The following is a 27,348-nucleotide window of genomic DNA, read 5'->3' as shown; positions in this document are numbered from 1 at the left end:
TTGAGTTAATACAATGAAGGAGATTGATTTAATCATCAGAAATTCTAAATATTTTGTTATCTGAACTACAGAAATTATCTAAGTTGATTTGACAAAAGAAAAAATGTTGTGATAACAAATCATGAAAATATTATTTTACAGTGCACTCATTAAAGAATCCTGAAAAAAAAAATATCACGGTTTCCACAAAAACATATATGTTTTCAACATTGACAATAATAAAAAAAAAAAAAACTTGAGCACCAAATTGGCAAATTAGAATGATTTCTGAAGGAAAGTTGAAAATTCAGCTTCACCATCAGAGGAATTACATCTTGAAATATATAAAAATAAAACGTTATTTTAAATAGTAATTTTCCCATGTTGTTTTTACTGTATTTTTGATACAGCCTGGGTGCATAAAAGACAAAAAAATCTTACCTCTATCTTGGTTGATTGGTACGTCCTAGGAATTTTGAAAAAAAAAAATTTAATAATCATGAATTTTAAAGATTCAGATTATATTTATCCACACCCCCACCCCCACCCTCCACACACACACACAAAAAATAACAATTAAGTGAAGTGAACTGTGAATAATTTCATGTTTAAAGTTCACTTTGAAATTAATTTTTGATATGTTTTAGCTTACCTCAAGGACATCCAAGATGTAGGTGTCTTTGTTTTCACAGTATTTTTAATTTTGACATTTTTTGGTCAAACCGTTGTTGTCTGTCAGTCATATAATGCAGGTAACGTTATGGGGGTCCGCTCTCAAAGAACATGCACAGAGAAGTCAAAATTAAACATGATTTAATGACTCGTGAATTTAAGTACACACTGATGGGCTAAGACACGAAACGAGTGGTTTGTGTGAAAAAACGAACAGTATTTATATAGTTTTTTTTTACCTCTTGTTAACAGCCGTCGAACTGATCTGAATCAGATGTCCAACTGAACCGAACTGAACCGTCTCCAGACGTTGCGCCGGAAGTGATCTGTTGCCGCATTGTTTAGTTGTTTACACGGAGATTTAGGAAGTTTTACCTTTCACTAAACATATTTAGATATATCGAAATCGTCTTAAAAAATAAAAAAATCCTTCACATTAAAAAAATGGCAATTCCAGATATTTCTTAATTCCCGTTAAAAAAATGTTTTTCTTGTGAATGGGCTATATGCACGCATAAGTTCCGCATTTGACGTAAGGATGCTCGTCCATTTCCGGTTGTGTAAATTAGATTAAAGCGGAGGAAAACCGGAGAAAACGGGATTATGACAGAGTCTTCAATATTTACTGTTCTCCCGTCTTTGAAACGAAACGTACATACGTTTAGATGTCATTTTATATATAGTTATGTTTATTTAATATAATTTTAAAAAGAAGCATAAACACAACGAGGGGTGTCTGTTTTATCTGTTTTTGTGACTAACGTTTCATTAGTATAATCATGGAGTATAAAATTCAATATAAATTCTCGGTATTGCATTGGACTCTATGGAGTATAAAATTCAATATAAATTCTCGGTATTGCATTGGACTCTAAGTTATCGAGCATCCTTAATCCTTCACCGGAAATAACGCCGTGCATAGAGCCCATAGGCCCTATTGGTTTAATTATTTTGACTTCAATACTGTATATTATTTCTGTTAAAGAGTTTTCACTTTATACTTTTTTTTAATGGCCCAAAGGATAGAAACAGTACAAGAAAGTTGTGTTTTTTTAAATTATTTTTTTATTTAAGTTATTATTATAAACACTTTACACATTAGAGACAGGACAATACCTCTCTCGTTGGTTTCCAGGTATGTTCAAATAGGAAATTCAGGGCACTTGGGGAAAAATACAATGCAGAACACCACACAATATTAACAACATCATCTGAAATGCAATGACTAATATCTGATACAACCATGCGCCCATGTACAACACATACAGACAAATAAATAAATACCCAACAATCTGACGATCCCTTTAAACCAGCCCATATTCCTCATTATTCTGTCAAGAAAACAATGTATTTACAAACCAAATATATTAACTTTTGTTTTGTTTCTCTCACATGGAGGACATTTGATTCAATCCAAGCTCTTGGAGACCCCACTCAGTGGTTGACATTCACCTTCACTGATCTACAGTCAAAGCGGAGGGTGATTGCCCTCTATTGGCTTGAAATGTAATTGCACAACAGTGTAAGTTGATGGTAAACAATGTGCATGCATACCATGCATTCAAGACAACACTATACGACATCCAAACAACTGCAGCATGAACTGACTCTAATACAAAACAAGCATTATCCACACAACACATCTACTGACAGGGTGCACAAACTTATGAGCGCTAACCCAGAGAGTCATGGGAGGATAACAGCATGCTGACAAGGGTTTGCTCGCTCTAAAATGGGAAGATTACTACTTTACGACTAAAGGCACTTTAAACAGGGGAAGAGACATAGTTCCAGTTTCCACATGTGAGGATGTCACAAACACTATTAATACTCAATTTATCCATACAGGATGAACACAAAACCAAGAGCAATAGATGGGAACATACGACAGGAACAGGTCCAGAACAGAACTGATTGATTTTCAGAAAACATTGATTTTGTTGCCATTGATATATTGAAATACTGATATTGTTAGATTGTATTTTTGTTCATTATTTGTCATTGAACTTGCCCAAAGGGCACTTTTAGTACATAAAGGTAGCAGGAAAGATTTAAAGGAAAGAAACTAAGGGAATATTTTAACTGACTGGGATCTGAGGATGTGTTTTGCATCACATTCACATCACACAATATGAATTCCGTATAATAGATGATGACAGATACTGTGTCTTATGATGCTTGAAAACTGTGAGCCATATTGCTATTCCAGTATAGGTGCATATTTTGACACGTTGTTGCATTTTCAACAAAGATGAACCGTTTCCACACTGCAGCTGGACACCGAAGCATCATGGGGATTTGGCTGATTTATGCCAACCATTTTAGTTGCATGATTTCTGTATTGGTGAGAATAGTAGGGTGATGATAGAGGCGAAACCGTGTTGGCATTTGTGGAATACTGGTCATTAGAGATCATGGATGTGCTGATGGTAGAGTTTAGATTGGATATTCACTCTGCAGCCATCTGCTCAATGTGATCACACAGCAGCTTGTTTTGCTCTGAAAGGAGATAATAATAATAAAAAAAGTTTGAATCATATTAATACATAGGCTACATACCATTCAAAAGTTTGGGGTCAAGAATTTTTTCAGCAGTGATGCATTAAATTGTGACAGTAAATACATGTTTCTATACTAAATGAATTATTTTTTCAGGAGAATCTCAATTTCCAAGAAAATATTAAGCAGCAAAACCGTTTTCAACATTGATAATAATGTCCAAAACAGCATATTTAGAAAGATTTCTGAAGGATCATGTGACACAGAAGACTTGAGTAATTGCTGCTGAAAATTCATATTTAAAGGAGTAGTTCACTTAAAAAAAAAACTGTTGCTGATAATTTACTCACCCCCATGTCATCCAAGATATCCATGTCATTCTTTCTTCAGTCGAAAAGAAATTAAGCTTTTTGATGAAAACATTCCGCATTTTTCTCCACATAATGGACTTCAATGGGAACCAAACAAATTTTCGCCTTGCTCTGTTCTGTGATGCACGTTCCTGACTCTCCTATTCGAACTTGTTTACCAAATGAACGAATCTTTTTTCGTGTCATTTGGTTCATTCAACGAACGAAATGAACGAGTTGACTTGGGAAAAGATTTGTTCATTTTGATGAACAAATTCGAATAGGAGAGTCACGAATGTGCATCATACAACAGAGCAAGGTGACCATGTGAGCTTATAAAACTTAAACTTTATTATTATTTTTTTAAATGAGCGATCGTTTCGCTTGATAAGACCCTTATTCACCGTCTAGTGTCGTTTAAATCCCTTTGAACATTTTGCAGTTTTCACTGAAATGGTCTTTTGGACCTTGAACCGTTTGGTTCCCATTGAAGTCCATTATATGGAGAAAAATCCTGGAATGTTTACATCAAAAACCTTAATTTCTTTTCGACTAAAGAAAGAATGACATTGATATCTTGGATGACATGGGGGTGAATAAATTATCAGCAAAAGTTTTTTTAAAAGTGAACTACTCTTTTAACATCACAGGAATAAATTGCATTTTAAAATATATTAATATAGAAAACCTTTAAATTGTAATAATTTTATTTCACAATATTACGGTTTACTGTATTTTTGATCAAATAAATATAGTCTCGGTAAGCATAAGAGACATAATTTAAAAACATAAAAAAAAATATCCCAAACATTTGAACATTATTGTAATTAAGCTGACAAACCTAATCAAATTTAATTATTTTTAATTCGGAAAATGACACTACCTTCATTCAGATTTCCAATGACTGCCTGCTTCTTCAGGAAGTCATTGCAAAGTTTCTTGCTCAGTCCAAATGCCACCATGTTATGAGTGAATGTCCTACACAAACAGAACAAATATATATGAGCATATGAACAATGCAGTAAACATTGTGTTCGTCATTGTTGTATAAAACTCACCCCAGTTGACCGAAGGTGATGTTCTCATCAAATCTGGAGCTATCGTCTTTTTCTTCCTGGGTCATATGACACCACTTTTCTCTAAAAGGTACAAAAAACATGGAGGTCAAGGTCAGAGGTCAATGATATTTGACCTTTTTTGCTCTCATCAAGCACGAGAGACCATCAATAATGAATGTAGAAGTTCACTCAGAAACTTTTTAAACATTACCATGAATACTGGGAGGTTATAGAATTAAAAATGTGTAAAAACAATCACACAAAAGGACAAATGTGTATTAGCCATACATTGATGCTCATGCAAAATCCAACAAACATTTCAGAATAAGTATTAGTGAGCAGTCAACTGTAGCCATGATTCACAATAAATCAAAACAAAAACAAGACACTACTTTAAATAATAAAGAGCATATGTCCAACACAGAACCACAGTATAATTCAGCTCACAAACAGGAAAAAATGCTCAGGCAAACTAACCAATATGCATTTTTTTCCTATGTAAAAAATGTTCCTTTGTGGTTTGAGTGTAAGTCTCATATTTTTTAACCCGTTTTATTGCCTGACAGGTGAAGTCTGAACACTTAAAAAGGCAATTACACACCTCCCTTCAACAAGCCAAATGATTTGAGGAATCATTTATGTCAGTAGCACAAACGGGACGAATTACAAGCAATGCCAAAGTTTAATATCTACAGCTGGGGATCTGAACGAAACCCTAACAGCAAGTATGAGCACTAGTAATAGTGATACTTCACTTACTGCAGCAAACGCTACTAATAATTCAAGCTGTTTTCGGTTAGCAGTTTACATTGCAGTGAATAGGAATATAATACACTCTGAATGCATGCGATGATAGAGAAAATAATGCAGGAAAAGTCAAAAGACCGTTCTCGACTGATTCCAGAACATCATAGACATCCATTTTACATTGGACATCAAGTGGTGGTGACCCAAAAACACTTCCAAAATTGTCTATCGTTCAACGTAAACAAAAATGTCCCCAGTTAAACATTGAAATGTATTAATATCATTGTTTTCAATAATGAGGGCATGTCATGCAAGCTGTCCATGCAGGCCAGATGAAGTTGATATACCGTGCCAGAATACTGTGTTAGATTGAATGCTTTTGAAATCAACAACAAAAAGGCCTATTTATTTGACTATACTAACTGCATGAGTGTACTGTTCTTTGCATTTATCAATGTTTTCCCTTGCTGTCAGAATAGATGTGACTCATTTTTGTGTCACAATCCATTAGTATTTTACTTTTAATAAGGTACACTGTGTCTTTGAGAGCAAAGTTAAAGTTGTGCAAGCATTATGTTAAGGCAAATGTGAGTCAGTGCTTTTTTGGTGGACAGTGCTCTTTTCAGTTTCCTTTGAGTACAGATGAAAATGTTATCAGAATGTTACACAGCTTCCTGACTGGATACTGCGCTGATAGATACTGCTTATTGTGAATATCTAGCTGAAATATGTCAAGGGTTCCTAATCTTTTGACCCACAAATTTCCCAGACGTGATAATTACATTCAAAACAAAGTATTTCTATTTGTTTTTAGTGGAGCATAACTAGAAAAAAAGTACAATATATAATTTTACATAGGCTACCCTTCAAAAGTTTGAGGTCAGTAAGATTATTTTTAAGAAATTGTTTTATTAAACAAAAACACATTAAATTGATTTAAAGTTACAGTATAGTAATAATACAGTTAACACAAAAGATTTATACTTCAAATAAATGCTGCTCCTTTTAACTTTTAAAGAATCATGAAAAAAATCATCATGATTTCCAATACAAAAATATTAAGCAGCACAACTGTTTTCAACACTGATAATAATAATACATTTTTCCTGAGCAGCAAATCGGCATATTAGAATGATTTCTGAAGGATCACGTGACACTGAAGACTGCAGTAAAGCTGAAAATTCAGCTTTAACATCACAGGAATAAATTATATTTTAAAATATATTAAATAGAAAACAATTGTTTTAAATTGTAATAATATTTTAATGTTTTTTGATCAAATAAATGCAGCCATAGTGAGCATAAGAGACTTCTTTTACCACAAAAACCTTAAATGGTAGTTTATAATAAATAATACATTTATGTTTTGATATTTTATCATTATATTAGTTTTTATTCTTTTTTTAGGTCTGGAAATCACAGAGTTTATTGGATATTGCCAAGCTTTCCATGGCTGTTAGAACCCTGCGCATATTATATGTATATAAAACGCAGTTTCAATTCTGTCAGTGTATCATCCTTTCCCTAAACTCCCTTTCACTCTCAGTTCTTTCTAACTGATCTAACTCCACTCCCCCTCCTTTTTAATCCGCCTTTCCCGTCTAGCAGTGTCCAGGGCAGCAGACGGAATGAAGGACAGACCTTTCATCTTTCTCTTCCTCAGCCGTCCGCCTGCGCGAGGCAGCAAGGCACAGGGAGAAAAAGGGTTAAAGTCACATGCATAGAGAGAGAGAAAGAGAGAGAGAGCCACATAAAGAAAGAAAAGACAAGAGAGGATGATGAGCAGTGTGGAAGAGTAAACCATAAGAGCACAGAGAGAGGCTGCAGGATCCAGACATAAGTACAAACACACCATAACACTGTCACGCACCTCTCCTGAAACATCTAGCTAGTTTATTTCAACATCACTAACAATCTATCAAACACACTGTAAACTCTCAATCTCTCCCTCTGGCTTTAACAGACACACAAACAAACAAGCAGTCTAAACAAACACGCAATCTAACATGTGCTTTTGGGTGCTGTGCGAAGTCTGTTTTGTTTAATAGCACGATATATTAGGAGAAAGAGAAAAGAAACCCACTATAGAAGTAATAAGAATTACATAGTTAAAAAGCTGCGCTCTCTCACCTCGTGGTGGGGGATCTTTTATTTCTCTCACAATGGACGGCATCAAAAAACGCTGCGTTCCAAAACCTCAAAGTGTGCCTTTTAAAAAATAGAGACAAGCAGACCAACATTAGCATCTACAGTATGTGTGACAAAGGATCTGACATTGTGTCTGAACAAAGTTAGAATAACATTGTACATTAACATACCTGCCTCCTTTCCTGATAGGTTTAGTTTTACAAACTTAAAATATTTTCTGTGGTAATGCGACATTCTGTCATTATTTTCATCACCATTAAGTATTTCTCTGCCCAATTACTGAAAGTCCAAAAAAAATAAAAAAATACCATAGTCTTTAATACTATGGTACTATTTGTTGCAGTAAATTTATTTAATGCTGATTTTTAATAATCGTATCACTATTGTAACAAAAATATTAAGCAGCAATACAGTTTTTGACTTGTTTCTTGAGCACCAAATCAACGTATTAGAATGATTTCTGAAGGATCATGTGACTCTGAAGACTGGAGTAACGATATTAAAAATCACAGGAATTAATTAAAATGTAATATATTAAAATCCCATAAATGGAAACATTTTAGGATAAGTTTTAAAGATTTAAAGTAAAAATAAAGATTTTCAACAATGTCATTTTTTATGACAATTAAGTATTTCTCTTCCCAATTTACTGTGACGCAAATATTTATATATTACTTAAATTTTAAAATATTTATATATTATGGTACTATTCCTTGTAGTAAATTTGATCAAATAATTATCATTACTCGTTACTGGTTTATCGTAATGCAAATAGCATTGTATTTTTTAGGGCTGTCAAACGATTAATCGCGATTAATCGCATCCAAAATAAAAGTTTGTGTTTACATATTTTGTATATATATATATATATATATATATATATATATATACACATGCATGTTTATTTAAGAAAAAATATTATTTATATATAAAATACTTGTATATAATATAAATTATAAATAAACCTATACACAGTATATACATGAAAATATTTCTTAAGCATATGTGTGTATTAATATATATAAAATAATTATACACAGTGCACCCACATATACTATTATGTGAACACAAACTGTTATTTTGGATGCGATTCATCGCGATTAATTGTTTGACAGCCCTAGTATTTTTTTAACCTTACAGAGAATTCCCAATTACTTAAATTTTAGAATGATAACAATAAAATGATACAAAATCAAATTTCTTTTTTTATTTTGCCATGAAATATGATTGAAATTAATTGATTCTGATGAATATGTCTGGAACAATGTAACAGTAATTTTTTGTAGACACTGACAGTATGCCACAAACACAGTCAATAACTGCAATGAATTGTAAAAACCAAGAATATTCCTTTAAAATGCTGATTATGTGAAAGGATACATTTAAGACCACGACAGCTGTTAGTTTCAACATTTTTGCAGGGAAAGAACGATTGACAACCTACCAAATGGGCTGCTGTTTCAGGTGTGTGTACAGGTAAATTTTCTCCTCTTCTTTTCTATCCGGGGAGAGAGGGGGAGAAACTACAGGGCACGCAAGCAGAGATAAGACCAGTTAAGAATACTCAACACCAACACATGTCTACAGAGACAATCCCTGTGGGTTAAGTGTCTTGCTCAACAGCATACTAGTGGTTGCATTGAATCGTTTGGGTAATCTCACCACCACTACACATATAAAAAAACCTAAGTGAGATATCTAAAAACTGGTAACTACACAACCACAGGTGAGAAGAGGGAATTAGTGAACACACAGCGATGGTACATGAACTACTGTACCTGGAGTTTTGGTTTTCTGTTCAACAGGCCTGTCTGAGTCTCTGAGGAGGACAGAATAAAAACAAAACGAGTTTGTGAGTGTGAATTAAAAGTGTTATTAATAGCGATGACAGAAAATCACTCACTCATTCTTTCGGCCCAAGGGTCCTCTCAGTTTGCTCTCCAGACCCCCAAAAAATCCTTTAACGTCAGACTTAGCGGAGGTGTTTTTGAGCATTCGCTCTGCGATATCCTTCTTCCCAGAGAGCCAGACCTTTCCACTGCGCAGGTACGAGTCGATCCCCCCGCTGGGCCTCTCCAACAGCTCTGTGGGAGACAGCTGGGACTTACCTGTCACACACACATATATTCATTAGAAATTAAAATGAAATTAATTGAAAAGGCACACTAGGCAGTGTACCTGTATATTAAGAGTAAGAATCTTTAGGCATAACAATATTAGATTTCGATTTACAGAGTCACGATCTGATTCCAAAACGACTCTCAACATCCATGACAAGTCAAATCTTTAGACATTTTTAAGTGTTGAATATAATGCATATAATGGATCTGTGTATACTTTTTTAAATCAAGTAAATCACACAGCTATTGTGGGGTTGATGAGATTTTTTTTATGTTTTTGAAAGAAGACTCTAATGCTCACCAATGCTACATTTATTTGATCAAAAATACAGTATAATTGTGAAATATTACTACAATTCAAAATAAATTTTCTATTTTAATACTTTTTAAAATGTAATTTATTTCCGTGGTGGCATTTCAGTGTCACATGATACTTCAAAAATAATTCTAATAAGGTTCTCAAGAAACATTTCTTCTTATAATCAATATTGAAAACAGTTAATATTTTTATGGAACCCATGATGCCTTTTTTCATGTTTCTTTGGAGGATAGAAAACAACAGCATTTGTTTGAAATAGAATCTTTTGCAACTTTATAAATGTCTTCACTGTCAATTTAATGCATTCTTGCTGAATAAAAAACAAAACAAAATATTACTGACCCAAACTTTTGAACTATAGTGTATATCCATGTTTCCACCCTCCCCAGTTTTTGGTTTAAAAAAATACATTGCCAACACAGTTGTCCACAGTTTCCATCTAATTTGCCGAAACAATACGCGGCAATGCCAGCAGAGTCATACACTGGATGTTTCTTTTTCAGATTACATTCCACACAGTATGATTAATATTAAAGGTTAAACTTCCTTACCCATGTAGTAATATGTGAAGCACATGGTCATGAGGTGTTTGGCGGGAGCATAATCATCCACCTGGTGACATCTGTGAATCAATAAAATCTGGGTCACATGTGCATCACACACATGGCACACATGCAAAAACAATCACCATCTATACTCTTAAATAAGACACTATTTGAGGGAACAGCCATTTGTAGTGGCATCTGAAACCAAACTGAACGTTATTGAGTGCACTCATTCAATCCCATAATGCACCGCAATATTGAGTGTACAAATGATGTACACTCAATGGCTAGAGAATACTCATAATGCACTGTGAGTGTTGTGCAATTGAATCATTGGTATACATTTCTATTTAATTGATTATAAATAGTTTAATTAAGGTTTATGCATGCTAGTTTCCATGACAGGGTCAATATAAATGTTTTCATTACTACTGGAGCTGTCAGTTTGCCAAGTTTCAAATGATTATTAAATAGCAAGAACAAACAACGCAAAAGCGGCCCTTCCGGCTCATTCAGTGTCGAATTCACTCACTCGTTTTCATTCACTCTTTCAAGGCGACTATATTAGTGGAGTACTGTAGGGAATAGTGAATGAGGGTATAGGGGGCGGTATTGTCATGTTTGCAAGGCGCCCTTTTATACTTCCAGGTCTGAAGCAGCTCTCAGATGGTTTGGAGTGGCTTCCATGTAATGTCAAACATAAACCCTAGATAGTATCGCTGTACTTAGACTACTTACTCAAACAGAACAACAGCAAATGACTGCACCAGCCTGTAGAAAGTCTGTTCGCTCACACATTTGGAGTGGCAGCGCTGCAAACACAACACATGGTTATCATCACAACAGTGTTTGTTTATGCACATGTACACTCACCTAAATAATTATTAGGAACAAATGCTCAATTTCTCATTAATGCAATTATCTAAATCAACCAATCAAATGGCAGTTGCTTCAATCCATTTAGGGGTGTGGTCCTGGTCAAGACAATCTCCTGAACTCCAAACTGAATTTCAGAATGGGAAAGAAAAGGTGATTTAAGAAATTTTGAACGTGGCATGGTTGTTGAAGGGCCGGTCTGAGTATTTCACAATCTGCCCAGTTACTGGGGTTTTCACACACAACCATTTCTAGGGTTTACAAAGAATGGTGTGAAAAGGGAAAAACATCCATTATGCGGCAGTCTTGTGGGTGAAAATGCCTTGTTGATGCTAGAGGTCAGAGGAGAATGGGCCGACTGATTCAAGCTGATAGAAGAGCAACTGTGACTGAAATAACCACTCGTTACAACCGAGGTACTGTGTGCAGCAAAGCATTTGTGAAGCCACAACACGCACAACATTGAGGCGGATGGGCTACAACAGCAGAAGACCCCACCGGGTACCACTCATTTCCACTACAAATTGGAAAAAGAGGCTTTTGGTGAGCAAGAGCTCACCAAAATGGACAGTTGAACACTGGAAAAATGTTGCCTGGTCTGATTTCTGTTTCTGTGAATTTGGCATAAACAGAATGAGAACATGGATCCATCATGCCTTGTTACCACTGTGCAGGCTGGTGGTGGTGGTGTAATGGTGTGGGGGATGTTTTCTTGGCACACTTTAGGCCCCTTAGTGCCAATTGGACATTGTTTAAATGCCACGGCCTACCTGAGCATTGTTTCTGACCATGTCCATCCCTTTATGGCCACCATGTACCCATCCTCTGATGGATACTTCCAGCACGATAATGCACCATGTCACAAAGCTCTAATCATTTCAAATTGATTTCTTGAACATGTCAAAGAGTTCACTGTACTATAATGGCCCCCACAGTCACCAGATCTCAGCCCAATAGAGCATTTTTGGATGTGGTGGAACTGGAGCTTCATGTCCTGGATGTGCATCCCACAAATCTCAATCAACTGCAAGATGCTATCCTATCAATATGGCCCAACATTTCTAAAGGATGCTTTCAGCACCTTGTTGAATCAATGTCACGTAGAATTAAGACAGTTCTGAAGGCGAAAAGGGGTCAAACACAGTATTAGTATTGTGTTCCTAATAATCCTTTAGGTGAGTGTACATTATTGCATGAGTTTTCTTGATCTCTCAGAAAGACTGTGTGATCTGATCTGTACATCAGTCTACATGGACTGTGCTTGACGTTTATATAGATGTGCATATTAGGAAAATTATGGCCGATATTTACATTCAGATAACCAATAAACGGGCAATTATTTAAGTAAAAGATTATTATAGATGTATTATATTATATATAAATTATAATAAAAAACCCTAAAATTAATGGTTTTAAAAGCAACAAATGAATTTAGGCATCACAAAAATGGATATTCAATTTAAGGTCTGTTGCATTAAAGTTACATACAGTTTTGTGTTAATAAAGATTCATTTTAAAATTGGCTGACGATAACCATTATGGTAATGCTCTTGTGCATCCCTACAACGTTTTAGTCATTTTAACAGCCATGTAGTCAAGCAATTTTTACCACATTTCTCAAACAATGGGTGTGTAGTTCACACCATTATTGTGTTGCTTCATAAAATCCCATATTGCAGAAAAATGTGTTGCTAAATAGGTTTGCAGTACATTTGCAATATGTTTTCTGCTATGTTTAGTATGACACAGCAATACTACTTGTAAAGTAGTTAAACTCTTTAGTGCGGTTTTTGAGACAGCACTACGGCACTCACACGGTGCAAACAACAATGTACTAAAAACAGAAACATTTTTCATTTTTAAGGTTTTTTTTAAACATTTTTCATCACATTATTTATATTTTATTTTATTTCAGCTTTATTTGAATTATTGAAAAGGATTTTGAGTAGTTTTACGTTTACCTCTGGTGGAGAATGTGCGAAACAGGTCTAAACCATCACCTAAAATGTTGCTATAACCAATCCCAAAATTAAAAATTATTTTACAAAAGAAGTCATCATGATTAATTACAGTTGCGCCTTTCATACCTGTGCACTGACATATTTGGAGAACCACTCCCTGCCTTTCCCGTTCTCTCCAGTGCACAGCTCTCCAAAGCGAGCTTTCTCCTCCTGATCAAAGTCCTCCCTGAGAGAGGGAAAAAGAATAAAAGGAACCAGTGGGAGGAAGAGAAAGACAAATGGGTAGGGAGAGTGAGAGAGTACTTAAAACAACAGGAAAAAACGCATACACATGCATCAGTTGATATGGGACTATAATTCACTGTGAAGTTTTATTCTCATTCAAGGGAATAGTTCAAAATTCTGTCATCGTTTACTCGCCCTCATGTAGTTCCAAACCTGTATGACTTCCTTACTTCCGTGGAGAACAAAAGTAGATTTTCAATACAACAAAAGTACACAGTGACAACTGGCTGTCAAGCTCCAAAAAAGCCCCATAAAAGCAGTCTCATGCACTTTATTCTAAGCCTTCTAAAGCTAAACAATAGCTCTGACGGAGGAATAGACTGAAATTTAAGTGCGTCTGTTTTTTTCTGATCTGGTGTGAATGAGATTTGCAGAAACTGCAGAAATTTTCAGTAGATAAAAACATACATTTGGCCTGTTCGTCAAAAAAATATATTATGGCCTCAGATAACTTGAGAGCTTATCTTATGGCCTCAGATAGCAGGGCATGCAGGTACTTTTACTGTGCTTTTTTAGTACTTTCTGGAGTTTGATATCTATTGGTCACTGTAGTTATAACGAAAATAGTGGCATGAACATTCTGTGAAACATCTCTTTTTCTGTTCTTGGAATGAAAGATGTCTTTAAGCTTTAGTTTGTGAAGCAAATCACCTTCCATGGAAGAGCTTTGCCACATAGGTTTTCATGAATGCTCGTATCTCTGTCTCCTCCGCGTCCTCAGTACTGTGACTGGAGCAAGACGAGGACCGCCGCGTGCTCGACGGGTGTGATGGCGAATCTGCGCCCTCGTTCTCACTGTCGGCAGATTCGGTGGCATCACTATCGTCTTCACTGTGGGAAGTATGTGTGGGGGCCATGGGCTCTGGAAGAAGGGGCTCCATGGTGACGTCGCTCGCAGGCTCAGGGAGGAGAGGCTCGGATGAGAAAAAGTCCGCCCCACTGGAGGGTACGAGAACAGAGGGCGCTGTTCCTTCTGGGGGCGAGTCAAATTCTATGAGGTTGTTCACCACGGCCCCCTCCATGGTTTGTTATAGGGGTAATTCAGTCAATAGGTAGGAGATATGATGATGTCAGCTCAAAAACCCACAGATGGCACAATCTTTGTTGCTCCACAATTTCGTCACAGCAGGACCTAAAAAAAAAAATTTATGTTATAAACATATAAAATAAATTATTAAATCAATTACATTTCATACAACAATATATATATATATATATAATATTTATAGTTTGGGGTTTGCAAGATGTATGCTTTCCAAGGCTGCATGTATTTAATAAAAAATAAAAGCAGGATTTTGTGAAATATTATTACAATTTAAAGCAACTGAAATATTTTACATTGACATTTATTCCTGTGAATTTTTTAGCATTACTCCAGTCTTCAGTGTCACATGATCCTCAAGATATCATTATAATACGCTGAGTTGGTGCTCAAGAAACATTTATATTTATTATCAATGAGGAAATTTTTTATTTTTTTTTACAAATAGAATACAGAGGTCAAAAGAACAGGATTCATTTGAAATTAAAATTTATTGTAACATTATATAGGTCTTTATTATGACTTTTTTATCAATTTAATGCATCCCTGCAGAATAAATTTTTTTTTAAACTTACTGACACTAATCTTTTGAACAGTAGTGCATTTTATATTTTAATGTTTTTTTAATTAGTTATATATAATTAAATTATAAAAATACATACTAATATACATGTATATAATAAATAATGTAAAAATTCAAAACATTTTCATGAAGTGTAACATCCTCTTCTGTCATAAACTTCCTTGCAGCTGTGTTTATACAGACTGACCACAGCATGAGGCAACACAGAGTCCGTCAGATCCTGATGTTAGATTATGAAATCCAATGCACAGAATCTCAGTGCAAACGTATGTGTGTCTATGTCCTGCTAATGAAGCACCAGGCATAGCATAATGTGTCTGTGTCTTCCACTCTCAGAAATAATCAGAAAACAAATACATTAAAAATAAATCTCAAATTAAAAAAAAAATATTCTCCTGCAGACCAGTATATAAAAGATGCCCCATTAAATATGGTAATGCTTATTGGCTTGATATCATGGATACATTTTAATTTACACAAGTACTTAATCTTGCCTCTGTGAAAATACCATCTGCTTCTCATTCACCCGAAGACGAGTGACACATGTTTTCTTCTCAAACGAAAGGCTAGTTCGCTCTGCCCCAACAGACGCTAGTTAGTGTTAAATTCAATGTGACGTGAAATTGCCAATTGCAAACCAATCCTTAGCATGACATATTTCAAAATGAAACCCCCCCCCAAAAAAAACTCCATTTGGAACAGATCATGAATAGTAGTTTTTTGGCTATTGGTTAACATTATCTAGTGATAACCAGTGTGAACCAACCTTAAAATGCAGTGAACCTTGCAAGGCTACCATAGCTTTTCTTAACAGTGGCTTCAAGTCAAAATGAATGAAAATTGAATGAATTCTGCATAGAAGGGCAATCAATATATGCTATATAGATATACCCGCATTATTTTTACAAGGCCAGAAACTAAATTCCCTTAGGTTTTGGAAAAACCCTGAAAAAAATGCAATAGGGCTGAGAGGATGGTTATGTAATGCAGAGCTGGAGGAGCGTGACTTGGCTGGCATACGCACGCGCTTACAAGTGCACACAAACACAACCCCACAGTGACCAGAGTCAGAGACTGTGTCAACTGCGTCTGCTTTTTTTTCTTCACACTTATCTTTAAGAAGCACAAGGTGGAAAAGAAACTGTGTTGTTGGTGTGAGCAGTATGCCGAAAACCTTATATCACAGTAATAGGCTATATCACAACATTTTTTAATTCTTCAAAAATTTTTTATTTACTTCAAAAGCATGTGGTAGTTGGTAATCTAGAGAATTAAATACTAATACAAACCAATTTTTTATAGTGATTTTTTCCTTTTTTTTTTTTTTTTTAAAGATTTGTGGCCCATATCTAAAGATACCAAACCTCTACACATTGCTGCTTCTCTTGAGCTTTATACATCTCAGCATTCGAGGGTAAATGCTCATGCTACGATATCCCTTCCTCCCTGCACTGGAGCACTTCCCTCTCTTTCTACTCCATCCATCCATGCAACAAAACGCCCCTTCATCATGAGCCTCGAGGCTCAACGCAGAGGTGCTGCTGTCAGAGTGATGGGACACAGATGAGTTGGAGTGGGGGAGTGAGCGGGTCCACTGGTTTAAGAGACTCAATGGGTTAGGGTTACCAAAGCACTGCAGGGATATCGTGATAGTCAGCAGTGCAGACAGAAAGATAATTACATGGGTGATAAATGTCTCAGGGACATTGATATTGGGTTGGCTTGTGGGCAAGGTCAAGTCGGTCAAAAAAAAAAAAAAAAGAAAACTACTGAGCTAGAACAGTCAGATGTTTTGGCCCAGATGTTATATTGAACATCAAATGGTGACCAGTAGAAGAATTTATCACACACAAGCAAACAAAAATGGTTTTAAAAGTAAACATTTAAATATATTAAATTCCATTCAATTTAAAAAAAAATCCACAGCATTCCACAGCATTTATATAATAATATAAATAATAATAATAATTTAATTATATTATTAAACTGTAAAAAAATATTGTTGGTTTAACTTAAAAAAGTAAGTAACCTGGTTGCCTTAAAATTTTAAGTTGATTGAGTTAATACAATGAAGGAGATTAATTTAATCATCAGAAGAAACTCAAAATAATAAGTTATCTCAACTAAATAAATTATTTAAGTTGATTTAACAAAAGAAAAAATGTTGTGATGACAAATCTTGAAAATGATTTTTTTACAGTGTACGTGTAACAATAATATTCATTTATTATTACTACTACAAGTAATACTAATAATCGTAATAATCGAAATTATCACAATTAAAAAATAAAAATAAAAATCACACAAAATATTGCTTTCAGCACAAACTAGGTTTATCCTCAATGCAAGAAAAGTGAATCCATATTTAATGAATTCTGAGTTGGATTTGATTATTTTTCCATGCAATATTTTGTTCTTTAAAATAATAATTCAAAAATTATTATAAATAATAATAATAATAATAATAATAATTCAACCTTTACCAGAATTTAATCACACAAGCAAACAAAAATGTTTGTAAAGGTAAACATTTAAATTCCATTCAATTTCAAAAATTGTCTAGCATTCCACAGCATTTATATAATATATAAATAAAAATAATAATTTAATTATATTATTACATGTAACAATAATATTAACTTCTTCTTCTTATTATTACTACTAGAATAATACTAATCATCATAATCATTTATTTTAATCAAAATTAAAAAATAAAAATCACACAAAACACATTGCTTTCAGCACAAACTAGGTTTATCCTCGATGCAAGAAAAGTGAATCCATATTTAATGTATTCTGGGTTGCATTAGATTATTTTTCCATGCAATATTTTGTTCTTTTTCTTGTTCTTTGTTCAATATTTTCAGATTAGACATTGCCTAATCTGGGTAGCTTCCACTAAGAAACAGATGAATCTATGCCAAAATACTGTCAAGTTTGAGTAGATCTACAACCTTTAACAACAAAAGTTTTGGATAAGCTGAAAAGTCTGTTTATTTTGCCATCATATCTACGCACGATTGGATTTTATTATTTGCATTTGGCATTGTTTTTTTTTTCCAGCTGTCCCTGCTATCAGATCTGACCTGTATTCAACCCTTCGAGAACCACTGAATTAGATCACTTGTTTATTGCATTACAAGCAAAATGCAAATATAGAGAGACCGATTTAGATTACAAGCTGGTATAGAACCAAAGAGTAAAACTGTCGTAGGGAAGAAAAAAATTATTAACCATGCAGGATAGTGAGTGATGCAAGTTACCAGAGAAAACCTTCAAAAAACAAAACATAACAAAAAGACGAGACTTCAACTGGATTTGAACAACATTCAAAAGCAGAAATCGGTATGAGAAAGGCTGTATTAGTGGTGTGAGAGACTGTCTCTGATGTGAAAATAAGGCCACAGAGAGGTTAATTCGAGGTGGTTTCATTTGCATCATTTTGCAACATGTCCTGCCATTTCCTCAAGGGAAACCTCACTCATGTCTGTCACTGTCACAGCATCAGATCAGATCAGAACTTAAGACAGTCATTCATGCACAGAGCTTGATCATCTAGTCGCTGACTGATCCAGCACAATCAGACATAAACAACGTCTAAATGAATCAATGCTTCTAACCAGAGAGCATCAGATTCAATAAAAGTCGCATACAATTACCCTTTTACTGAGACACTGCAAAGAGCGCACAGAATGAAAATTGCTTCTAACAGTGAGCTTTTCATCAATGGCCTGCACTTGAATAGGACAAGAAAAACGATCCTCGGTTTGGCTGGAAACAAGAGCGGTCTTACCTCCGGCCACTTGGGTTTAAAAATATGTAGTCATGTTCATGAGGCCTGCAGTCAAGCATGGATGCCAGGTTTATCTAATCAGAGATGCACTTCTTATGGTTGTGACTTTAAAAATGGGAAGGGGGAAAAATGCAGGTAATGAAATTCCGAACACTTTGGCTAAGTAGATTCATCTAAGCATCTATAAACCACTAATACATTACAGGCAGAGACTTTATTCACAGCACACAAAGCAATTATTCACAACACCCTGAAATACTATGGTGTCATACATACCTGCTAATGTAATTCCAGACAGTAAGCGGAAATAGAAATCTTAATAAAGTGAGAAGGAACTAGATTCAATCGCATGGATTTCTCCAATGCAAACAATGGCACTTCTGCTCCAGTGCTTTAGACCTTTACTTTTAGTTTAGTGTCTTAAAATAGCACCTGTCAAAATACCAGCTTAGCAAAAGACAACTCACAGGCTTCATCAGAAACATTTCCTACAGTCATAACGGCCCTATTTTTAGCCTCCACAATAAGTGCCTATTTTCATTAGCACTAATTTAATATCTCAAAATGCATTGACTGCAGGTCTGGTTGCTTGAAACACTGATGAAATAAAATAAGCAGTCACATATTGATCTGTAACAGTGGTTGAGAGAATGGGCATTATGGCACACACATTATAAAAATGCTGTCTGAATAGGCAGCTCACTAGGTCGACAAAGCCACGTTCTTTCAGCTCATCATTCATACTTTTTTCATACCAGCACAACTCGTGAAAAATGAAACCTCCGCCACTCCTCCTCCTTATTGTAAACAACACTGTGCAATCATATGGCACTTTCATGCGGAAAGGAAAGCGAATTTTTCTTGAAGTAGCCTACGTAAAGCAGTCTTGTTCATTCTTTTACTAATTGCATTTATATAACGGCTCGCGCGTATGTATACTGGTTTCTGCCAGCAACGTTTGAATGAATATCAATAATGATAAATACAATTTTATTGTAACCTCATGTTCATTTAGGCTACAAACTTGATCGTAAAGACACGATGAAGGACAAAACATCACATATGTTCCGAATTTTATCGTCAAGTCCCATGATAAAGTCTTGTTTGTAGATGATGACACTTACCCTGGATGTTCCAGCTGGAGCTTCGTCTTCCCAGCGCGTACGATGTACTACAGCCTGAAATATCTTTAAGTCTGCGCATGCGCGACAATCAGTAACGGATGGGGGAACCCAGTGACGTAGCCATGATGACACGTGACTGCACAATGCGCATTTTTTTGTCAGTTCAGTATTTATGTCCTTTATCGCTTTATGTGTGTGTTTCAGAAAGCCTATGTAGCAACTTTGGAGTGTCAGTCAAAAATGTGCATACACGCGCTCTTTCGTTATTTCTACATAAAAAAATATAAAATAATTAATACGAAAAATAAAGTAAATTATAACATTTATTGTAATTATATAATTATATTACATTTATTTATTAAGTATATGTACATCATAAACATTAAAATGTGATATTTAATTTGTAAATAGTAATATAAATTATAATAATATAAATTTTACTTTATGATTAAGCAGTCTATCTTTCTGTATTTCATTACGTAGGCCTATGCATTTCACTAGTGTAGCATAATTCCATCTAAATGAAAGAACAGTTTTGTACATTCATTTTAAATTCACATTCAAAATTATCCATGAAGTATGCAATTTCTAACCACGTAGGATGCTGATACTTTATTTTATGGTTAATACCAATATCCAGATTTTGGCTAGATTTGAGAAACATTGAAATGCTTGTAGCAATCTATATCAATTGCAAACAATCAATTTTTATTGGAACAATACACTGCATTGAGACAAAATCATTTATGCGCACATACAGCATATGTTTATTGGTGTGAAAACAAATCAGGCTGTGTGGAGAGCAGCAAGTTTCTTAGGTAATTCAACAGAGAAAAAGAGCAGCTTGTCCATCTTCAGACCCTGTCCCTCAGTTTGCTGCAATCCTAGGTTCATGTATTTATTAGACTGGTCGTATACAGGCCAATTCACCAGACTGGGCCCATTTGGTGAGCTGTAGAAATAAAATATTAATTTAATGAATAAAGGATTATCTGTAACAGATCCTAATACTCTAATGTACTCACCCAGTACGAATGAAGTTAGCCCAGTATTTCATTACAGTTCTGCATAGTTGGTTTTCCTCCTCACTGAGTGCTCCTGTGGATTCTAAAGAGTTGATAACCCCATCGTACTTCATCATACACATATTCACTTTTGTTGCAATATTTTGTCGTTTCAAACCCCTGCCAGAATAATTGTCCAGTATAATAATAATAATCAGCCTGGGCAAACAAGTTCTTAGATCTGCTTACCTTCAATTCTGACATGGCCATCCCAAAAGCAGGCCCCAAACACAAATCCAACGTCATCAGCATGGTCAGACTTCACAAAGCTGGGTCTGGTATCTTTATATATACTGGGCCGGTGCTGAAACTCATACATATACACAGGGACTCCAGCATCTGTGAAGTTATAACATAGGGTGCGGGTTAATTATAAAGCCAACCAACAATGAAACGAAAATTTGCCAGTAACATCGCAACCAACCTCTGTGGTGAGACGCAACCGTGATGGAGGGTATCACAATAAAAAGATCCCCCATCATCTTAGTAAATGCGTCGCGAATATCCTCAGGAGTTTTAGCATCTTTTAAGTATTCTTCTACAATTAATTCGTTGACTCCTGATGTCTATGAGGGCAGAGAGAAAGTATTTTACAGTCTTCTGAATGGTATTTTGTACTATGTCCACTAGAGTGAGACAAATACTAACAAATTAGTCAGACTGAGTTAATCCAAATACATGCATTTGCAGATTTTATCTACAGGTAAATCACTAGAAATCATCTAAAAAGAAGGAAGAATTTGTTGAGCTTTACACCAGCTTTGTTGACCATGTCCAACATTGCTTTCACTGATTTTGTGTCCATCCCTTTAACCCATTCTTGTGAGACCAAGGGCTGAAAAAAATATGTTTATATATAAATGAGCACATCCTGTTCAGCACCGTGTATTGTTTGTGGGTTTCCTATTTCATAATAGTCATAAAGATTCATAGACCATTTGTTCCATTGCACTATTCCATACAAAAATATTATGACACTTACCTGAGCGAGCACCCATCCAAATTCATGGTTTGTTGTACCGACAAGAATTGGAACTTTATGGAAGTCTTTGCTCTTTATTAGCTCCTCAGCTGGAGCTTTAAGAAAGACCCCATCAACTGCTGCTCCAGGGAAAATATGTTTCTAGGGAAATCACTTGGTTTAAGAAATTAATTCATTCTCTCTTAAATTTGTACATTTATATGAAGTCTATCTCTAGATCTTAGCAGGGTTTTTTTTTCATGAAATACTGGAAAGCATCTTACTTCAAATTCTCTGCTCCTACCTTTTTAGTTACATTTATGATCTGTTCCTCGGTCAGTTGTTTTATGCATTTGACCAGCACTTCAGAAGAGCTGAAGTCACACTCAGTAACATTTGCTACCACCTGGTCAAACAGATTACAATCAGCTTTCTTCCAAACATTTAAAATATATAAATTATCCAACATAACGTCATTTCAATGTAAATTTTCAACTGATCCAGTTAACAAATATATATTCCAAGAACATATTGCTAATGTTCCCATTAAGTTATGAAAACGTTATTCCTTGATGTTCTCTGAATGTATGTAAATGTTATGTGAACATTCCATAAATGGAATGTTAATTTTGAAAGTTCTTTGAACGTAAAGAGTAACACTTAAAAAGAATTGGACGGGCGAACAAAAATTCAATGAACAATATAAAGACTAAATTATTTTTGTGTTAACGGTTTCAGAACATTATTAAAGACCAGGTAACTTTGAACGAATATTGTATTAGAGAACCCTGCCAGGAGATTAGCCAAAGTTCTGAGAATATTTCCTGTCAATGCATTATTAGCATGTATTTATGTATTGTTTACGTGTCTGAAACCAAATTGCCTTCAGGGAAATAAAAACAAACTAAAGTGAACTGAACTTAACAAGGCGGCTCAAACATACAGATTCCCTTAAAAGGATAATTCACCCAAAAATGATTCTATCATCATTTACTCACTTGTTCCAAACTTTATGAATTTATTTAGTCTGCTGAACACAAAAGAAGATATTCTGAAGAACTTTGGTAACCAAACAGTTCATGGGCCCTATTGACTTCCATAGTATTTATTTTCCCCCCATAACTATGAGGCCCATCAACTGTTTGGTATATTCTTCAAAATATAGGCCTATTCGTCTTTTGTGTTCAGCAGAAGAAAGAAATTCATACAGGTTTGGAACAACTTGAGGGCGAGTAAGTGATGACAGAATTACATTTTTGGGTGAACTATCCCTTTAAGAAACTATTGAGCAGTACACATTGATTGTTGTTTTGGGTAAAATACCTGGGCAAACATCAGTGGGTCTTTGATGGAGTAAGTTGCCATGGTTGCTACTCCACTCTGAAAGATGGCTCTGTGAAACAGACCCTTGGTCATGGGTGACAATGTCTAAAAGTCCACAAGAATACATCTTTAGAATACATTTAACCCTTGCATTGAACTTTACAAAGAATCTATTGTTGAGTAATATCTTATATTAATTTAAAGGGGTGATGAACTGAGAAATCAAAATTTTCTATGAGGTTTTGACATCTAAGAGGTCATCATATCGTAAGAATATCCTGTAAGTTTCAGAACTGAAAACGTCCATGTTAGTCCAATAAAAGCTTTTATTGACACCAGCCTCAGCAAACGACTCATTTTTCAAAGTGGGGAACTAGGACGTCAAAGAGGATAAAACACCACCCCTACTTCAACACGGCCGGTTTAGCCCCGCCCACTGATTCGCGCATTACACGTATAGCTAAAAAACATAGATGCCTACATCGTGATGACAAACCGGATCCAGCTACCGAGCAATAAACATGCCGTTTACAAAATATTGTCCAGTGCCTGGTTGTGGAAGAAGTCAGTCACTGCATAAGCGAGTGAGTTGAAACTCATTGTAATATGCAAAACTGTTATCCACTCACAGCAGAGGGCACTTACTTCCAAGCCTTCAATGCGAGACGCCCATTAAAATCAAGCGTTTTTGAGCTAGGCTCAAAACTAGGGTAGAAAATAGCCTACTTATTCATTTTGATGTTTTTGAATGTAAAACCAAGCGAACGTCATAAGTTGACCTCAGACAACAAAAAAATTTAAAAAGCCAGTTCATGACTCCTTTAACAACTTGTATTCACATTCACATTTCCAAATGGGGCCCCAAGGGAGTGGCCTGGTCCTACCAGACTCTTGTACATTTCATTTGTACTGAAGGAAAATGAAAATCGAGCGGAAGTACGTAGGAGGGTGTAGGACCCCAAAGAACTTACCGTTTTATTCTGCTTTCTAAACACTGATACCCAGCAGATACATACTTAAAAATAGGAAACAATGAACTGTGAAATGTTGCATTACAAACATTGACTGACTAGAAAAGAGCTACTGATTCCTCCTGCAGACTCTCCTGCTATGGTGACAGACTGGGGGTCTCCTCCGAAGCCCTCGATGTTTTGCTGCACCCACTGTAAAGCTGCAATCTGGTCTAGGAAGCCCCAGTTTCCTTGTGCAAACTTATCGCCTGTGCTAAAACCAGAAGCATATTTGATTATAACCCAAACCCACCCAGCACAATCAGTGTCTTCAGTAATTCTTAAAGAGACACTTTTATCCATAAATGAATACCTGAAGTATCCTAACATTCCAAGTCGGTACTGAATGAAAACCACAACAACGTTCTCATAGGCCGCCAACGGGGATCCGTCATACATGGAAGCTCCGCCAAAGACCAGGGCTCCTCCATGAATCCAAACCATTACCTGTTGGTTTGCATACGTTGAAATTGTCAGAATGGTTAGCAAAATTATAAATAAAGCATAGGAAAGTTCTACTGTGTGAATTGACAAGTTTAGATGAGAGTAGCCATAATTCAGTACTCACTGGATATTTTTCTGATTCTAATCTTTGAGAAGGAGTGTAAACGTCAAGATACAAACAGTCTTCTGAGACTCCTGTGGTGGTGTAATTCAACTTAAAGGCCTTTGCAACTAAAGGCTCAATATCTGGGTTTTGAAGGCACCTACAATGCAGCGAGAGAAGAAAATTGGCTAGGTAAAAGGAAATCTGAGCTCTGAAATGGTTTATATAACTTTAATATATTGCAGCGGTCGGAAACTTATGACTCGCGGAGGGACAAACACAGAAGTGCGCACCTCCGACCATGTTAATGTGTGGTAGGATCTGTTAGAATCGCACTGTTTAGTAGTATTTATAGATCCTCCTAATTTAATAAAACAGGCTGTGTGACCTTAAAAAATGTACATTCGCACGCAAGTTCAGGGAATTTTATTTAAATGAAATACATACATATCTTTAGCTATTGTCATGTTTCAATGTCGACACGTGTCTTGCCGACCCCAGATATAGTGGTAGCAGTAGTGGATAACAGTAGCCTAGTCCTCTTTACTAACGTAGTCTATTACAATATGCATTAAATCAGACTACTTTTAGATTACTTTTGATCCGACTCATTTGTCACTTATAGTACAGATCTGTTTTTTGTTATGACTATATAGCAGAACTCACACTGGAGGGTGCTGAGTGGCATTTCTTATTCCTTCCCATCCCTGTACAGGTGCAGGTGCAGCCAGGCGGAGAGGACCAACAGGTGGCTGTGCAAAAGGAATCCCCAAATATTGCTCCACCATCTTTTCAGAGCCTTTCACCTTCACATATTGCCCACGGACACTGCCATGCTTCAGAACGACCACCGGCCCAGAGTCTGGACAGAAATATGACATAAACACATATTCTTTAATTCATTTAAAAATTATTTCAATGTATAATTTCCGATATTATTTAAAAAGCAATATACTATGAAAAACTTGCCTGTCTGTACAGGGGTTGTCCAAACAGGGGCCAGGGTCAAGCACAGGCAGAGCAAAACGTCTTTTATCATAGCTGTTCTTTCCTCAAATCCTCAAGCCTGACTCAAGCTTCAGGCTAATAAAGACCTCACAAAACAGGCTCAGTTACAAAATACTGCCCTTTAACCGGTTCCTACTTTACCCCCTAAAACAAATTAACTGTTGTACACAGTGGAATCCCTGGACTGAGGAGGCAAAAAATCAATTTCCTGTAAATAATATGACTAGTTTAGAATTTGTATGTCACAAACTTCCTGTTACGTTTACACGACAACGATATGCTTAAAACGGAGATGTTTTTAGAGTTTTCCGCGCACAGGTGACACCATTGTCAAAACGATCCCCATCCGCGAAAAAACAACAAAAATCATGTGTTCTACTTCTGCTGCGAGGCCATTAGATGGCGATGAATAGACTGAACACGGATATATAACACCATCGTCTTAAGAGATTTGCGTTTTTGTTGTTTACACGGAGACCGTTTTCAAAAAATTTGGTTTTGTAGGAGCCCTAAACACCGTTGTCGTGTAAACAAACAGCCAAAACGCATAAAAAGTTTTACGTTTTTAGTTGAAAATGATGTTGTGGAAATAGCCCCGTATTACATAATAAAGGCTTTTAGGGATATGCTTAGGCCAACCTGTTTTCATTTGTTCCAGTTTTCGCTCCTTGTTTGTTATGAGTCACCTGTTCCTCATTTGAGTTCAAACCTTGTGAATTTAAGTTCCTCCATTTCATTCCGTTTGTTCTTGTGTTTGTGTGCAACATGACGTTACGTTGCCTTCCAGGTAACGTTAATTCAAATGCAGGATTCCTGCATTTGAATTACCTGAGTTTGTTTATTGAAACCTGTTTTTCATCAGCATGATCTGGACCAGATCGTGACAAATGTCTCTACTAATGTATTTGTTTATCAGTGACAATCGTTTCTTTTTCTCTTTTTTTTTATAAACAGTTGTTTGACTAACTGGCTTAGGCTAACAGTCCAAGGTCTGGTTAATTGGTAACATAAATACTACAAGTTCAAGCATTGGAGAGGCATTGATCTACAAACAGGGGAGGGCATCTCAATCCTATATTTCGGTATGAACTAGTATGAAGTTTCTGTGAAAATGAAAACGAATTTTAATGGTGTAAATTTTAACCAGCCAAAGTGTATTACTGAGGTATCTAGAATTATTCAAGAAAACGGATATACCTGTATAATTCTAAACTGTAACGGATATAACAGTTTAGAATTATTTCTTATTTTTTATTCTAAACTGTTTTAATTATTCTGATTTCTTTTGATTATTTTAATTTCCTCTATGTAAAGCACTTTGAATTGCCATTGTG

The 27,348-nt window shown here is 35.5% G+C and overlaps 2 protein-coding genes across 4 annotated transcripts; both read right to left on the bottom strand.

The window, feature by feature from the left end:
* Positions 1 to 1,693: 1,693 nt before the first annotated feature.
* On the bottom strand, positions 1,694 to 20,187 carry kiaa0513 (KIAA0513 ortholog). Of its 2 annotated transcripts, XM_039692979.2 has the most exons (13): positions 20,102 to 20,187; positions 14,211 to 14,691; positions 13,401 to 13,500; positions 11,176 to 11,249; positions 10,444 to 10,514; positions 9,357 to 9,561; positions 9,232 to 9,272; positions 8,898 to 8,976; positions 7,436 to 7,513; positions 6,947 to 6,976; positions 4,559 to 4,639; positions 4,384 to 4,478; positions 1,694 to 3,150 (listed from the first exon to the last, which is right to left on the bottom strand). In XM_039692979.2, exons 2-13 carry the CDS (start codon positions 14,579 to 14,581, stop codon positions 3,101 to 3,103), a joined length of 1,275 nt encoding a protein of 424 aa, XP_039548913.2. In that variant the 5' UTR covers positions 14,582 to 14,691; positions 20,102 to 20,187; the 3' UTR covers positions 1,694 to 3,100. The 2 variants fall into 2 exon arrangements, with proteins under 2 accessions (XP_039548913.2, XP_039548914.2); XM_039692980.2 differs by lacking the exon at positions 6,947 to 6,976.
* A 601-nt stretch (positions 20,188 to 20,788) lies between these two features.
* LOC120494188 (cocaine esterase) lies at positions 20,789 to 26,137 on the bottom strand. Of its 2 annotated transcripts, none has more exons than XM_039693376.2 (13): positions 25,976 to 26,137; positions 25,673 to 25,868; positions 25,028 to 25,166; positions 24,773 to 24,906; positions 24,520 to 24,673; positions 23,450 to 23,554; positions 22,431 to 22,532; positions 22,148 to 22,288; positions 21,920 to 22,000; positions 21,590 to 21,731; positions 21,355 to 21,504; positions 21,127 to 21,199; positions 20,789 to 21,053 (listed from the first exon to the last, which is right to left on the bottom strand). In XM_039693376.2, the coding sequence occupies exons 1-13, from the start codon at positions 26,043 to 26,045 to the stop codon at positions 20,888 to 20,890; spliced, it is 1,653 nt and encodes a 550-aa protein (XP_039549310.2). In that variant the 5' UTR covers positions 26,046 to 26,137; the 3' UTR covers positions 20,789 to 20,887. The 2 variants fall into 2 exon arrangements, with proteins under 2 accessions (XP_039549310.2, XP_039549309.2); XM_039693375.2 differs by having other exon boundaries at positions 21,127 to 21,208; positions 25,976 to 26,136.
* Between the last annotated feature and the right edge of the window lie 1,211 nt (positions 26,138 to 27,348).

This window comes from Pimephales promelas, chromosome 10 (assembly GCF_988280905.1).
Source record: "Pimephales promelas chromosome 10, fPimPro1.hap1.1, whole genome shotgun sequence".
NCBI lineage: Eukaryota > Metazoa > Chordata > Actinopteri > Cypriniformes > Leuciscidae > Pimephales > Pimephales promelas.
This window is presented reverse-complemented; position numbering and strand designations above follow the sequence as displayed.